General features: G+C 39.7%; 1 protein-coding gene across 4 annotated transcripts in view; it reads right to left on the bottom strand.

The window, feature by feature from the left end:
* Positions 1-16922, bottom strand: part of sbf2 (SET binding factor 2) — a 94127-nt gene that overhangs the window by 58120 nt on the left and 19085 nt on the right. For all 4 annotated transcript variants that reach the window (XM_079662430.1, XM_079662432.1, XM_079662433.1 and 1 more), the window contains exons 3-5: positions 5050-5187; positions 554-688; positions 12-122 (exon numbers count right to left, since the gene is read on the bottom strand). In XM_079662430.1, the coding sequence (XP_079518556.1) occupies positions 12-122; positions 554-688; positions 5050-5187 (384 nt within the window). The remainder of the gene's footprint in view (positions 1-11; positions 123-553; positions 689-5049; positions 5188-16922) is intronic.

Genomic DNA, 16922 nt, shown 5'->3' with positions numbered 1-16922 from the left:
TGAAGACTCACCTGAGATCCACCAGCCACAGGAACCTGGAATGTGAAAAGGTTGGACACCAGACCCTCTAAAGGGAAGCTTAGGCTATCGATGTGCACCGTGTAGATCAGCCCTAAGCACCCCTGCAAGGACAAAACCAAAACATTACACATGGGAACCGACAGAGGATAAGTACTCTTCATAGATGGCAATATTACAGCTCGTTTAAACACATGGCCTGTAACATGTACTGTAGGTAATGTCTGGCAGCTTAATTTTAAAAGCACCTACAGAAGAACATTTGAACAATAATAGCAAGGTTGACCTTGAATCTTCATGACTGTGATCTACTGAGTCTGTGATGAAAAGCTCAGAGGTGCTTATGTCTCATTTACTTTACTGAATTGTGTGCTTACACTTTAGCAAACTCAGGCCTTTTTAGCAGACAGTACAAAGCAGATAAGCGTCATCTCAGAGCTGAAACATGAAAGCTGTGATTTGACAAAAATGTAAAGTATTTTTTCTGCAGAAGATATAAAACTAATCAAGATTGAATCATGTGGCGTCTTATTACCCGGAATATTTCGGGATAATCCAGCCTGGACACGATAATGAGACTTTTTGGGGCAAACACTTGAGCTGGCTGGATAAGGCCATTCTCCTCCGCCTCTTCATCGTCATCCCCATCAGCCTCAATACTCTTTGATCCCTGAAACATAGAAAAAAAGAAGATAAGCTATTTCAGTTGAAGAGTTCAGCACAGTGCCGTGGTGGAGTAGAGACCGTGAATGTACTGCCTGAGCTCCTGCTTTAGCCTGTGAATACATCATGTGCCTCAAACGCATCACACTGTCCAGCACGCGTCTGGCATGAACTAAACACCCTCATGTGTTATTCTTCAAGGAAAAATAAAAGATGTGTTCCAACATAGTGCTCAGTAGAGTAATGTATGCTCGAATACAGTTTAATTAACAAAGTTGCTCAAATTTGTATGGATGGACACCCAATTCCTTACACTCAGTTGTGTTTCACTTGAGAGGTGGTTCATGAAAAGGGCTGAACTGAAAGTAATTCGTCATACAAAACAAAAACATTCAGGGTGAAACTCTTGAAGAAAAAGGTCACAGCATCAAACGAAACAAAAAAAATCTTCTGTCTCCAGAGGGGAAACACATTATTAAAAGTTGGATTATCCTTTATCTCATTTCACCATCTGTCCCCTGTAGGACTGCTGTTCATCCTACTGGAGCCATTAATAAACACAGATTTTCTAAAATCTTGATAAGGTTAATACAAGATCTTGCTGACAAACAGACAACATTGTATAAATGGAGAAGAGCCAAAAAGAGTTTAGAAGATTCATGTTGTTTCCTCCCCCATAAAAAAAACGAATAAATGCTGAGACAATACAAAATATGCTAAAAAACGTTGTGATGTCGAAACAAGTGTATTTATTGTAGACCTTAAAACCACCTCTATTCTAAACGTATTAGTACTCTAAAGCTTGCAATCGTTGGCATACATTTAAACAGAAACAACGAACAGTAGGAAAGCAGAGTTATGCTCTTAAAGAGAACTGCATTTAGATATTTAGCGTTACAATGCCGGCATTATCAGTGCACATTTGACTAGAAACCACATCAAAGGAACCCTGTAAAGTATTTTTTGCAATGTAATCTAACATGTTATCTACGTCTCCCCAGATCCAGACAGGCTTCTCGCCCGGGAGCCTCGACCTGGTTATAATAGTCTCTATGGTGGATCCTCAGGGGCTATCGGAGCACTGATACTCTGACCTCCCCGTGCTCATTCCTAATAAAGCCCTTATCACAATCTGGTTTATTTCCCCAGGCAGTAAAAACATGCCATAAGTGCTTCAGTATCTCAGAAACATGGAGTCAGGGATCAAAATATCCCATTCAGAATGCTGGTCCGATTTTAACATTATTCTTAGGATTTGGTTCAATTATTAGACTAAATACATTCCTCTGCTGCCTGTCTGGATTCCCCAGTTCCATACACTGAAACCAGGAGGTGTGTTTATTTTTGAAGAAACACCCTAATCTAATAATTAAAACGAGGCTGACAAAAAAAAGATTACGTTTATGAAATATAATTCTTAATAACACAGCATTAAAATCAGAAAAAGCTGCCAAGTTTGTTGGTTAAGTGTGTTTTTGGTACAGACAAACATATCATAAACTGAGATATTTGAACCATAACACAAACACAACTATGTATCTCAAAACACAATACATATTCTCCAGATGTATTCATCTAAGTATGATGCAGTGCCAGAGCCAGGGATAATCTTCTTGTTTTATAAACCAGGAGCGAGTGAAAGCCCAAGACTGTTTACACTAACAAAAGGACGAAGTAGAAATACAACAAACATTAGTAAAAAAAAAAGAAAAAAGAAGAGTATATTTAGTGTTTCTTATTGAGGCAACATTTTTTTCATTAAAATATGAAACAAGTGTCTTTAAACTTATGTTACAATGTGTTAACAGTCAAGAAGGACACAAAAACAAAAACATTAGGCCCATAATCTAAATCTGGTGTTATTAGGCGCGTTCACACCGGAGTACTTTTCCCACTTTAGTTCATCAGAACTCTTTAGTCCTCATGAACTAAGTACAGATCGCGTTCACACCGGAATAAGTCCCTGAGGGAGGATTAGGCAAATGAAGCCACTGACGTCACTTCTTCTTCTTCTGCTTTGGGTTTACTGGCAGGCTGCAAACAACTTCACGGCGTATACTGCCACCCGAAGTCCCCGGCCGAAAGTCCCCGGAGCTTCTACTGAAGCCTTCCGAGTAAATCGCCAGAACGCCGACACCTCCTCATCTCCACCGCTCCCATGTTTTCTTTTGTGTTGCCATAAGTTAGCCTCTCTGCGTTTCTACGCTGGGCTAATGCTAATAATGCAACGCGAGGATAATAAAATAGCGGCTTCACAAAAGTGTTTGGGAGTTTGACGGGGCGTGGTTTGCAATCCGCCCAGCCAATCAGAAATAGGAACCTTTTTCTCCCACGAAAGTCTCTGCTCTCTAGCAGGGACTGAAAAGGGGGTAAAAAGGTTCTCATGAACTAATTTAGTTCCTGGGGCTTTTTGGTGTGAGCGCAAATATATGGTAGTTCTGGTGAACTATTGTGGGAAAAGTACTCCGGTGTGAACACGGCTATTGATAACTCATATTCTCTCGGATGAGCCTGTGTGAGGAAAGAAAATCGACCAGGGAACACAGATCCCACTTTCTGATTTAATAAAAAGTAGTTTTCTTTTTATTTGGCATAGTGTTATTTATATTAGGACATTTTAACTTAAATTAGATGTTATTAAATTGCATGTAGCCCTTCTTTCAGTATCTCAATATACTAAGTAATTACATCTGTATCATGATACGTATTGCAACACCAGATTGCCTCCATACACAGGTCTAGAGCTGAGGCACCGACCAGCTATTTTTGGTTAAGAATATAATATAATCATTTAATGTCATTATAAATGTACAGTGAAAGAAAGAAAAGCTTCTCGCTTTTAAAAGGTGCCATCAAAACTAAAACATCACAACAAATACACACAGCTACAGTTCATTTCTTTCTTTGATGAACACTTTGTTCTAAATTCCTTCTCCTCTGACTAGTTTATATAAAATAAATTGTGCAATCAGAGGAATGTTTGTGTCATTATTCACACAACAAGCCGAGATGGGGAAGTAATGATGAACGGATCAACTATACAACACTGATTCTGAAAGTTCACCAAAGTGCCTCTGAAGGTTGACGCATATTGCCTTTCATATGCTAAAGGATGTGAAGTCACGGCGGGCAGAGCGACAGGAGTCATTTAAGGCCTCTAACAAAGGAGAACACAGTGAAACAATTAGCCTGGTATTCTGTGAGCTTTTGGCAGGGAGGGACATTAACGGGATCATTCATAGGTATAACAATTATTCCATCCAAATAAATGTGTTGTTGCGAATAATTTATGGGATTTCTGAACATTGTGCCTTGACCACTAATGTGAAATCAAACACAATGTTTTATGCATGAGTAAATCAAATGAAAAGCCCTGGGGGGGGGGGGGGAGAAGATGCCCTTCCTCTCCTTTATAAACGCATCACTCAGCCAGCTCACAATTTATTAGCAGCCTTTGTTTTCTACTAGTGCCTACACATTTTGAAGACGAATTACATTTCCTACAAGTTACAAAATAAACTGCCAAAGAACAATTTACTGAACATGGAAAACAGAAAATACCAGCCACCACAACTGAGAGATCCTGATGGCTTCTAAGAATCATTTTGAGAAACACAGGCAGGATTATCATTATGATGATCTGAGGAGCCTCTTATTGAGGATGAGGAGCCTCTTATTGAGGATGAGGAGCCTGCTGCACACACTGATGTGATGCACAACTGTTTTACAAACTATTATACTGTATTTGTGCATTCAGGCTCACTACATCAGGATTAATGAGTAATGCATGGTGGCTCAGTGCTTAGCCATGTTCCCTCGCAGTGATCCGTCCTGTGTACAGTTTACACATTAGTACGTTCCTGTGGGTTTTCATGTGGTTTACTCAAACAGTACTAAAGCAGCTGTACATCAGGGGGACTGGGGACTCTTATGGCTGTGATTGTATGCGTTGGCCCTGTGATCAACGGAAACATTTGAACCTCTGAATTCTGGGAGAAGCTACAGCTCAATGTGATACTGGAAAGGATGAAGCTTTTAGAGAATGATCAAATAAATCAATACATGAGCAAAAAATGCACAACAAGAGCAAAATATTCACTCGCACAAAGATGTTCAAGAACAGTTCACTTCTCGAAAGTATTCACCTGCGAATGAGCCGTTGTGTGTGTGTGTGTGTGTGTGTGTGTGTGTGTGTGTGTGTGTGTGTGTGTGTGTGTGTGTGTGTGTGTGTGTGTGTGTGTGTGTGTGTGTGTGTGTGTGTGTGTGTGTGTGTGTGTGTGTGTGTGTGTGTGTGTGTGTGTGTGTGTGTGTGTGTGTGTGTGTGTGTGTGTGTGTGTGTGTGTGTGTGTGTGTGTGTTGCAGTCTTACCTGCAGATTGACCTCAGCCTCGTAGAAAGTGAGGCAGGAGCAGTAGTGCCGGTCTGATTCGATATCTGTCAGCACAACGGTGAAGAAGGTGGGTGCTTTCCGATCCCTCGACAGCCTCCAACCTCCAGGCTGGCTGAACTGAAAAGATTTAAAACAAAATACGTTTTTGTTTTTTGCAGGCTCCTCATCCTCAAATATGTTTTATATATATGTCGTTTTCTCATACTGATATTCTGCACAAACTTTGCTGTTATATTTGTTGTAAAGTTTCCTTATTGCAAAGTGTTTTTACTGTATGTGCAGTGGCTCGACAGTTTGGCTCGGCCAAAAATCGTTTTATGTCCTATATAAATAAAACTGGATTTGATTTGATTTGAAAATATGCATTACAAAATCATTCAGGGCAACTCACCAAACAAAGTCTGGTGTTACTGTGACCTAAGCTCTAAAATCTAAAACATTTCCATTTTGATGGTCAAAGATTTGAATATGTTAAAAGCCGTGTGGTTTGTTATGTCCCCTGAGACTTTCTGCTGCTAACACATTCAAACCTTAAATGGAAAGGGCATCGACAGCACATTACTGTAACTGGTCTAATCCTAATTCCCCCGTAGAGAGCGTGGACAGGATGTCCTGTTTCAGTGGGGTAATTACATCTGCTCATCAGAGCAGGAAGTGACATTTTCAGTATTTATTTTCCTTGAAAGTCATCAGCGGAGGTGCCAGGACAAACTGCTTGAGCTCGTTAACGGTCAAATCGGAAAGGAAACCTCTTAAATGAGACAAAAAAGGAAAAACGGATTAAATCTACATACCAGCTGATTACAATTTGGTACAGGAGAACAAATAAAGGTTAACTGAGAGAATCATAAAGTAATATATCCTGCCGAATTGGAATGTAAATCAACCAAAGACAGTTTTGTTATGTAGCCCAATATCCCAAGGATAAAACAGCCTCATGGAGCTTTACAATCTGTGCCGCATACAACACCATCTGTCCTTAGACCCTCGCTTCAGATCTGGAAAAACACTGGGAAACCCTTTAAGGGGAAACAAGTGGGAGAAACTTGAGGAAGAACGGAACCATGAACAGACATTTTCTAAATTCTAATTGGCTGAATTAAAGATTGTTTTTCACACTAATTGGCTGAACTTTGACAAATGATAGAAGTAGACGTTATTTATTTTTTAAACAATTGTGATTTTCCACAACCTAGAAAATCCAAAATATTCCTGGTGAAACGTATTATTCATGTTTCAAAGCACTGTTTGTTCAGAAACCAAGAAGTGCACAAAACAACAATTAATGATGCAGGACAAAATGAGCCATTTTTAGCAAATTGTGTGCACACTGTCTGCATTCAGAGGGATTGTTACCATAAGAAAAAGCATGTCTAACGAGTTAAAGTCTCAAAGGACCAGCGTGAGTCATGATAATCAATCCTGACACAACATCTGCATGTGTGGAAAAAAAGAACAGCTGTCACAATGTTCTCTTACACATGTAGTTTATCAATAAATAGATGTTATAGTTTCACAAATATGTCCTAATTCACAACCAGAACAAAAACAATATTGTTTTCCTATACACATTTGACTTTAAAAGCCACTAATAAAATAAACCTCTGCAGGATGGGTTTAGAACAAAGAAAGAAAATGGCAAGTGTGAAGAAATGAATACGTTATTAATTAGCTGGGAGACAAGACACTGGCGGCTGGCAGGCATTTGGTGAGAGGGATGGGTGTTTGTGTCTCGTCTCATTCTGCTTTTGCTGGAGGCCCAACTGAGCTCGGAAAACAGTTTTCAGAACGCTCCTCAGGGGTTACTCGGGGATCACCAGACACATGGAGGAAGAGAGGAGACTAGGTGAGGGCAAAAACAGATGGATTGATGGACAGATGGATCCGTCTGAAGCCAAAGACAAATATACTATTTAGCGTCTCTTGAGCAGAAACAGAGATGGGAAGAGAGAAGTAGAAGAAGAGAAAGAGAGAGGGAGATATGTATGTAAGAGGAAGAGAGAAACAGGGGGGGAGGAAAGAGGGATGGTGGCTTGTTTAACCTGGTGGTTCGGACCAGGATGCCCCATCTTCCAGCAGACACAATAGCTTGCAGGAAAGCTGTTAAACGTGCTTTGTGGGGAGGTGTGTGTGTGCACGTGTGTATTGGTACAGGACTCAAGGACGAGTGTAGATAACCGTGATCCTGTCCCAAACTATTCCAACTATGCCATTCATTGTTGTTAAAAACAGAGATAAACACCTTTGGGCCTGTATACCAATGGCGATCACAGGAGATATAATATCCTGTGTGTGTTTCTGTTGTTTTTCTGTGTGTGTGTGTGTATGCACGTGAGGGTTGAATTAATTGACTTCCCCAATATTAAATCAGTGTTTCCTTTAAGCGGCTGTCTCGCCTGTAGGTCTGCTGAGAAACACTTGAGGGCTGGCGCAGGTTCAAAGACACTTCAGTGTCGAGTAAACTTCACTTTATTCAGGGACCTTTGCATCCAGACTTCTGACATCACTTTACACACAACTTACACCTGTCTAACAAAAACATGAATGATTGACTCAATTGGTCTAGCCAGATCTAATAAGGAAAAAATGAATCCTTATGCAACATAATCTGCACAAATGTGTTTATTCATGTCTGGGGTTTTGCTTGTGAATAAACTATATTCAAAAAACCACCCGTACGAACAAATGCCAAACTTCATTGCACCTCATCAAAAGGTGTTAGTTTGTGGAATAACTGTAATGATGCACAAGTCTATCTAAACTGAAAGTATTATTGAGGAACCAAATCATTAATGGTTATGAACAGGACGTGTAAAATCCCATTTGTTGTTATTTCTTGTAATTGTAAAAGTAATTTCTTTCTGATTGTTTTTTAAAAAAACAAAAAGCAAACAAATGAACAAGACAAACATGTCGCTGATGACGATGACCTAATATTTTATTTATAAGAAAAATATATGCTAGAGGGGGTAGGACAATTTTTTAAAACTTCTTCTTGCCCCTGTTGAACATGACAGAGACTATTTGAGAATTATTATTATTTTTTTTTTATTATTATTTTTCTTTTGTACTTTGTTATAATTATTCATTTGAGTGAGAAAAAAAAAGGAAAAAAGAGAATATATATATATATATATATATATATATATATATATATATATATATTAGAGCTGTCAAACGATAAACATTTTCAATCAGATTAATCACAGCTTAAAAATTAATTAATCATGATTAATCACCATTCGAACTATGTCCAAAATATGCCATTTCTTTATGTATATTGTTGTGGGAATGGAAAGATAAATGAAAGAAGGCGGATATATCCATTTAACTTACAGTATGTATGTATGTTTATTATAACATTGTTCTGTGTGTCAAAATGAAAGACAGCCCACACACCTATCAATCATCAAACCGTGGGGTCTTATTTCATTACGTGTTGATTTCTATCAACACCTAATGTTGTATTGATGTATAGAGATGTACTACAGCAAAAGTATTCTCCGTCGGGACTTCCTGCAACAACACCACGCCGTTATCGTGATCTTATTTGGATCACTACGTGAGAAAGGTTTTCAGAACCGTTTCTAGTCTTCGGTATTTCCAGACAAGTGGCTACTGAAATCAATCTTACTAACTGCCGTCTGTGCAATTTACTCGGCGCGAGTTGGCGGACTTTATTTTGCTTACTTTAACATCATTTTTCATGGTGGGGCTAAGCAATTTCTTGGTATGGCTGTAGCCTACCCCATACCCTGGCGCTGCCACTGGTTGGATGTATGGGGCGGGTCATTCTGCACATGCGTTAAATATTTTGACGCAATTAATTCAAAAAATTAATTACCGCCGTTAACGTGTTAATATTTGAAAGAATCTGCACTGCAGTTTCTATAACTTTTGCAAAAGCAGGAAAATCCCTGCAGCTCTCTGCAAATGTTGTTTATCATGTTGAATGTAACTGTGCACAACCTTCTGTAAACAGAGATATTAAACTTGTAAAATTATGTCATTTGCAATTCAGTCAAACACAGAATTTAGAGTGAATATAAACACATTAGTGACATGACTACTCCTAGGAGGCAGAATGGATAAAGATGTGACGTTTTAGATGTCGTTTTAGCAATTCGAACAAAGATGTGAAAACCAGTGGCAGAAACAAGCTGTATTGAACATTCAGCTTTATCATGACGGAAATCCACTGTGGTGCAAAGGTCAACACTATTATACAGGACACACACACTCTCAGCAGAGAGAAAGGACATCTCCTGTTCCTAAAAAAGATCGTAGTCAAGTGACAAAGGAACTCTGGGACACACTTGCTCTATTAATGTCAGAGGCGAGAAAACCCTCTGCATCCCATCATGTGCTGCACCCTGGTATGACTGACTCCCAACCAACTGCACTCTTCACCTCCTCAGCCACTGACACTGGATCTGCAGCCTGACCTGCTGAGCATCGTCACAGCAGAAGCGCAGCACCAATAAAAAGAAAAGAAACAAACTCCAAACACAAAGGCTTTGCCTGATCAGAACATTGCTGCATTCTTACGCCGTGATGAGAGATTAATGCCCGGTCACGCTGCCGCAGGCCAGATATAACTGGAGCAGCATTACCGAAGATGACTCAGGAGAAATAGACGGACAGTCTCTTTAAAGTCAGCTTGGTCTTTCTGTTGTGTCAGTCATGTTTTATGCAGCTGAAACATGACTGGAAACAGGAATTCTTTGTTTTTATTATGACCCAAACATTAAAGTCGAGTACTTAGGGAATGCAAACCCATTTCAAAAGATCATAAAACCTTTAAAGTGTTCCCGCTACCACAATTGAGCTGAATCCCGCAAATCCTTTTGGAGAGGAGCTTACTTAATAATTTGGTTGGGTTAAAAACACCAATAAAATCAGCCACAAAGCTGTTCCATGTTTTCGCTCTACAGTAATAAAATGTGCGTAGACTTAGCAGTTTTACTCGGATCTGAGAAAGGATGATCTAAAGTGAAGGACAGGAAAACAGAACTCTATCCACACTCTCCTGACTATAATGTACAGCTTTCTGTTTGGTAAATGTTCATCAAATAAATAATATATCAAAAAAAAAAAAAAATACATACATAAAATGACAATCTCAAAATGTAAAGCAGATAATAGAAACACAAATTCTAAATCCACCTATATCCTCATCTAAACTTCTAGACAATAATAGTGACCGTAAGACGAAAACATGGAGCAACGGCTGAGGGCAAAAACAATGTGGACTGGAAAACTTTGCAACAGATGTGCAGTACACGTGCACTTCAATGTTCCTCTTCCTTGTCCCCATTCATGTGGATGAGACGCATTCCAGGAAGACAACACAATGACGGAGAGTGAGGTGTCAGGGAGCAGAGGAACCGGCTAAAAGGTGAGAAGGTCAATGGTGTGCCGCCTGCCCAGAGCTCCTAATTTATCAGGTCTGCAGGATGAGCGGCGGACAAAACAACCAGAGACGGCCGTCCAGTGGAGCGGTTTGGCGCACAAACATCCCCCCCCCCCTCTCCCCCACCTCATCCTCTCAACCATCTCCTTAGCTCAAGGTCAGTGTGATGAATACAAGAAACAAAACTGTCAACAAAATAACCATAATAGTGCTGTAATCCAAATAACATTTAGTGGTTGCAGTGATTGATTGTACTGAGTCAAAGCGTGGCTCCGTCACTCGGCACTCGGCTGAGGTGGAATCTCCCCTAAAATCCCATTCCTCAACACTGCTTCCCCACTGTCACCAACACTTCTTGTTCCACTTTGCCGGTCTGTTATGCAATACCTGACACATATGGTTCATTTTAGAGATAGATATTTTTAGATGACTATGATAGACCATAGTAATTTAAAAGAAAAAGTCTAGTGAAACAGGAAAGGGTTGAACATTTGCAAACTTCCCTATTCAAGATTTTGAGCCTCATAAATGCCACATGTGTAGGAAATGTAACACCTGATAAAAGGACCTACTACAAGATGTATTTTTAGTTCAAACATTTGTTTTGGTCACGAAAAGTCAAGATACAAACTGAGAAGGACAACTCCCCTGAACCCCAAACGTCCCTCAGGAAGATGTGTTCATTCCAGGCCGAATACTTGGGCTTATTTCAAAACACAGCATTGATTAAAAACATACGGACAGTTCGCCACATGCAACTTGGATAACAGAAATGCATAAAGAGGCCAATAAAAAGGACCCTCCAGAGAATGGGACATTCCTTTTCTAAAATCTATCCTGTCACATTCATTCTCTCAGCTTTAACCCTTACATTTAACCCAGAGCGTCAATGTGATGTTCACGGCCGTCCCAAACATCAAATGGATTTTTATTATGTCTTTGTTTTGTGAAAAGTAGGTTCACAAACACCATACCTTCCAAATTGGATAATAGTTAGGTAAGGATCTGGTGTGGAATACAAGAGTATAACAATTCCCTTTAAGAATCCAAGGAAAAGTCCATGGATTTTCCCAGCACTGTCAACAGCTTTCTTGAGGTAACACTGATATTAAAAACACTTGTATATAATAAAAACAAGCCAAATCCAATAAATTACTGGAGTGGTAATATAAACTGTGTAAAGATTATTGAAGGACACGGTCTGTCATGTGTGAATTTGCATGCTTATATAACTGCGTTAATCATAGCCTGAGAGTTTAACAACAACATTTTTTTTTAAATGTTAAAAGTATTAACTACAGAGTTTCACAATTCATGCGAGGTGAGTTATATTAAACTGGAATTCTGGCAAGAAGGCACAGTAGGCTTTGCAAAGTAAGCCATTATGAATTTAGCTAAAGTAGATAAGTGACAATGACTATTGAGAATAACACATGTCATGTTACACGAAGAGAAATAAAAAACTTTGTAAGATCTTACACTGTGACAAGTGGAATAACAAGTTCAAGCAAGTGTCCAAAGGAATGTAAAGCAGGGGTTTTCAAGATGTGGGAAGGTGAGCCTCCCCTCAGAGAACATAAGAACAGCCCCGCCCCCCCTCCCAATTATTATTGCTATTATTATTATTATTATTATTATTATTGTTGTTGTTGCTACAATGCAGGGGTATTATTATCCAGTGGAATGCCCTTACGTACTAGCCTAGTTAAATCAAAGTGGTTACCGGTACTTTTGTTTGGCTGGGCAGTGTAGTTTTACACACCGTCTTATTTGACTTTCTCAGGACTTAAACATTTTTTTGGGGGGAAGACCCCCACAAAGAAAAACATATATTTACACACGTAAGGTCCGAGGTCATCATCTTAACAGTTTGTTATGCTCATCGTGTCATCCGTGATCAGAGCATCAATTTGGCATGCCTATTACAGCTGAATGCGGCGATTACGATCTTGTTCAGCAAAACGCTTCACAAACTTATTAAGATCTAAAGCTTTAGTGCGTTTTGATTCAATGCTGAGTACAGCTACACTGACAGTCTCTTCTCTGTCATTGTAAACCGCAAATACCTCATTCCTTCTGTGTAGCCTACTTGGTCCGAATGCGCCGCCCCCTTCAAATGAAATCGCCGCCAATCACATTTCCTCTCTCGCGCCAGGGCCGGGGGAGGGGTTACAAGGCGGCTCGCGTCTTGTGCTGCCTTCACTTGCACTCGGACATTAGAGACTTTCTCTCATAAATGTCTGATGAGCCACAACTTTTATTTCAAAACAAAGCTGCATTTTCTGCCAGACGCTGTCTCCTCATTCACTTTCGGTAACTTCACTAAAAGTTGATCCATGTTGCCGCTCGCATAAAGTTAGCTGAAGTTAACTAGCTAGACTTCACTGTTTCTCGTTATTTTTTTCTCACGCTGCGCCTCCCCTGAAGCTCTCTGGCGCCCCCCAGGGGAGGCGTGCCTCAAACTTTGACAACCGCTGATGTAAAGAATAACAGGCCAGGTACTATTTCTCCAACAGACCTTTTTCTGATCTTGGAAAATGAAACACACACATTGTGGTTGCATCCTTCCTCTAACATTTAAAAAGGCATGAAAGTGAAGGATGGAGACTTTGAGCAAAACTGGTAGTTTGACTCAACAACACCTGTTAATAACTGTTTGCTAGACTAAATATTATTAAATAAAACAATCAACGCTTTGTCAGAATTTAATTAATATGCCAAGAATATACACCTAAATAACAACTACAAAAGTTAATCCAATTGAAATACAGTCATCACTTTTGAATGATAAACAGCAAGCAAATTGAAGTGGTAATGAATCCAATGGTACAATTAACTTTTTTTCCATTAGTGCAGCTTATATAATTGACCCCTTAACAGTATTACCGACCATTATCTTTGTCTGTGCTTGTGCCTCTCCTAATAACTACGTTTTTGAAAAGGCGATAAGCTCTGACGGCTTTAAGTGTGCCCTTTTGCACTACAATAAGTACCATGACGCCTCCCGGGACCTGCTGCAGGGTCACATCTGGCCTCCAACCCTAGACACCCTGCAGCTCGACCTTCACCTGCTTCTGCATGTCTGTGGAGCTGTACTCCTGCAGCTCAGAGAACAATGAGAGGTACCTAGCGCTGAGTGCAGACTGAATGCAGTGCAGGTTAGAACCTTGGGGGGTAAGCGGCATTCCTGTCTGCTACAATTAATATATAAACAGAGGGGGCGCCAGAAAATTCAGAAATTGTTTAATTTAACACATTGGCTCTATTTACAGATATATTAAGTTTAATATGCATTATACACTTGGGAGGTCCAAGTTATTTTTAATGCAGTATTCTGGTTATTGAAAGGAATGGAAATTTGAATCCTCTTTTTAGTGTCACACATTCACAGCAAAGTGAAATGTAGGCTCTGCATTTAACACACACAAAGAGCAGTGGGAAGCTTTAATATATATACAGTGCTCTGGTTGCAGTGTGTTGGTCAAGTGCCTTGCTCAAGGGTCCCGTTGGCAGTGCCCAGGACAGGACATTTTGACCCTTCATTTAACTTAAAGGTGACCTATCATGCAGAATGCACTTTTGTACGTCTTTTATTCATGAATATGTGTCCCCGGTGTTCCAGGGAACTCACCAAGTGTCCGAAAACACAACCCTCTCTATTTTCCTCCATACCCAAATCTCTTAAAAAGGGGCTGCAACGGATCGGATACAGACTGATCCAGATTTGAACACTTCTGTGACGTCACAGAAGTGGCGTTACGGCTATTGGGCCAACTCCACCAATCAGGAGGAGACAGCCACGGACATTGCCTTTCGAAAGCGCTGGAGACGCTGTAGTACATATGCCTGGCCTGTAGATGGTGCCTTTCTCACAGAATCAGCCCGTGCAAAGACAGTGTTAAATTGAGCGAAATGAGGAATGGCTAAAATGCATGATCTGTTTGGTATTTTGAAAAATAAAAAGTATAAATATGCCTTATATAGGTATGGTACTACACTATATTATTCAAATATAGCATGATAGGTCCACTTTAAAGGTCACCTATTATGCAAAATCCACTTTTTCTTTATACATCAACATGTGTCCCCTCTATGTAAAGAGATTCTGAACGTTTCAAGAAAAAAGATTCACCCACTTGTTGTCCTGATCCATTTATATAAAAACCTCTCTGAAAACGAGCTGATCAGATTTTGGCCACTTTATGATGTCATAACGATTTTTTGGCTTGTGTAGCCATTAGCCAATAACCAACCAAGGTAACGCCCGCCCACCTCAGAGACATGTTTTGTATACATCTGAGACCTATTATATATTGATGAAAAACAGTATAATCGAGGACCTTTAACACAATAATAAAGGGCAGTACTTTGTCTGTTTGGGGACTTGAACATCACTATCGACTGAGCTCCTGCCATTGTTTTTATTTATCTTTTACCACATTGTGACAATTTGTTTTACTTTTATCAGCTGACGGAAGGTAAACATGGTTGTTATTTTCATCTATTCTGTTAGAAGTAAACACATTTCTGAGCACATGGCGTGAAGAATGAAAGAACAAGGTAAACAGCTTTGTCCTGAGGTTGTAGATCAGTACAAAGCCCTGGCCTTTAGAGAACAGTCAGATAATAACTGGTAATGACCTGGCTGTGCAACAGGTGCTTCCTCTGCCACATTGTGGGGGCCCTTGATCAGTTACAGTATTCAGTTCAGGTTTCAGTCTCACTTTTGCCCTTAACGAGCTCAGTTCAAACCACAATAAGGTTTGTTCCTCTACTGAAAATAGGCTAATGCAGTGTGAGGAGTAAATGTCGGTAAGTGCAGTACGTGTCAGTGTGTTGAGAGAGTGTGTTAATGCAGAGGAAAACACTAACCGAAAGCTTCACGCCCTTAACCCTCAAACAATTGTCTGTGATGAGACACTTTGTTTATTCAGTAATGAATATGTTAACTTAAGATTGCCTGCTTGTCCACACAGTAAGCTCCTTGATGGTAACATGTCTTAATATGCAACATCCTCATGGTAACAACTTCTTTAAAGATTTACAGAGGACATTTGAAAACTATCAAAGTAAAACGATGCAGCTGGACCTCTGTGTGGGCCACTCTGAGCAACTATATTTCTTTTATTTTTTCAGGGGCTCTATAGTAACATTGCTTGTCCTTAAAAATATGTCAAAGTTAGAAGAAAAAGAGAAGTGGTTACTTACATGTATACTGTGAATGGTTCCTACTCAACTGTTATTTCTCATAAATTAACACAGATGTACATCACATCACATTTCAATCTGTAACTGGTTACCCATAACCATATCACTCTTTTTTTTAAATGTATAATTTTAAATATATACATCCATTTGTTTCTTTAGTGGTAAATAGTGTAAGACTCCACAGAGCACATCCGTCCTCAAGAGGTCATAAAGCTCCTCAAAAACTAAAAAAGTATAGGGTTTGACAAGTAACCAACACTGACCAACACTGCCATCTAAAGAGACACTCACTCTTACTATCATGGGTACAAATGTCAATGGATTACAGCAATGTAATGTATAACAGCATCATAGAAATATGCTGTCTGTGGCTAACACGGCTTTAACAAATCTGACTATTTCCCAACTTCAAACCACCAGCTCATATCAATAAAGTACTTATTGTTAGGTGAGGATTAGCAAGTTCAGCATTCAGCATGCAGTTTAGACCATATTTCACGAATGCCAACATAAATGGGAAAGATTACATTTGAGATTTATTACATGGAGATAATTAGTATTTGCATTACTACTCATATATACTGTATGTATGTAGGTGTAAGAAGTCTCTGGCCCTGGTGTCAGTAGCAGTCCTTCACTTTATATGAGAAACATTGGCTTTCATCAGTAGCCGGCTAGAGGGATGTCTGGAAGCAGCCAGTTCTCTAAATGGGAGGAAGGAAAGGTACAGGAGAGCATCCCAAAACCTGCTATTGGACGTGTTCCCATATACCGGCAATGGTTCACAACTACATATTTTTGCATAACTCCTGGATGGCCACAGTATAACTTATCACTTGTCATCGCACCTTTGGTGTTTTGTTTCTTTGTACTCTCAAGAATTTGGTCTAACAGGAAATAACATTATTTGTGTGTATATGAGAGAATAACAAGGGAAAAACATTTAATCCCCCCCAGAAAATGACATATAAACAACAGACCATAAACAAAAAAAGCTTCTAATGTACTTCATCCAAAAGTGTGAATATGTAGCTTAATGCAGCTTCAATTTCATCCAGTGAATTCCCATTTCCTGGTGAGCTCTCAGTGCTTTTCAGTGTGGAAAGTCCTGCTGGCTTGACATCTCCAGCTTTGTTTCTTGATGTGTTTAGTTCCACTGGCACACAAGCATTGATTACTCATGTGTGGATCTTCCTGACAAACACATGATCACATTCTCCACCCCCCAGGC

This window comes from Notothenia rossii (genome assembly GCF_949606895.1).
Source record: "Notothenia rossii genome assembly, chromosome: 2".
Classification (NCBI taxonomy): domain Eukaryota; kingdom Metazoa; phylum Chordata; class Actinopteri; order Perciformes; family Nototheniidae; genus Notothenia; species Notothenia rossii.
The sequence above is the reverse complement of the archived record's forward strand: the minus strand, read 5'-3'. Positions and strand labels throughout refer to the sequence as shown.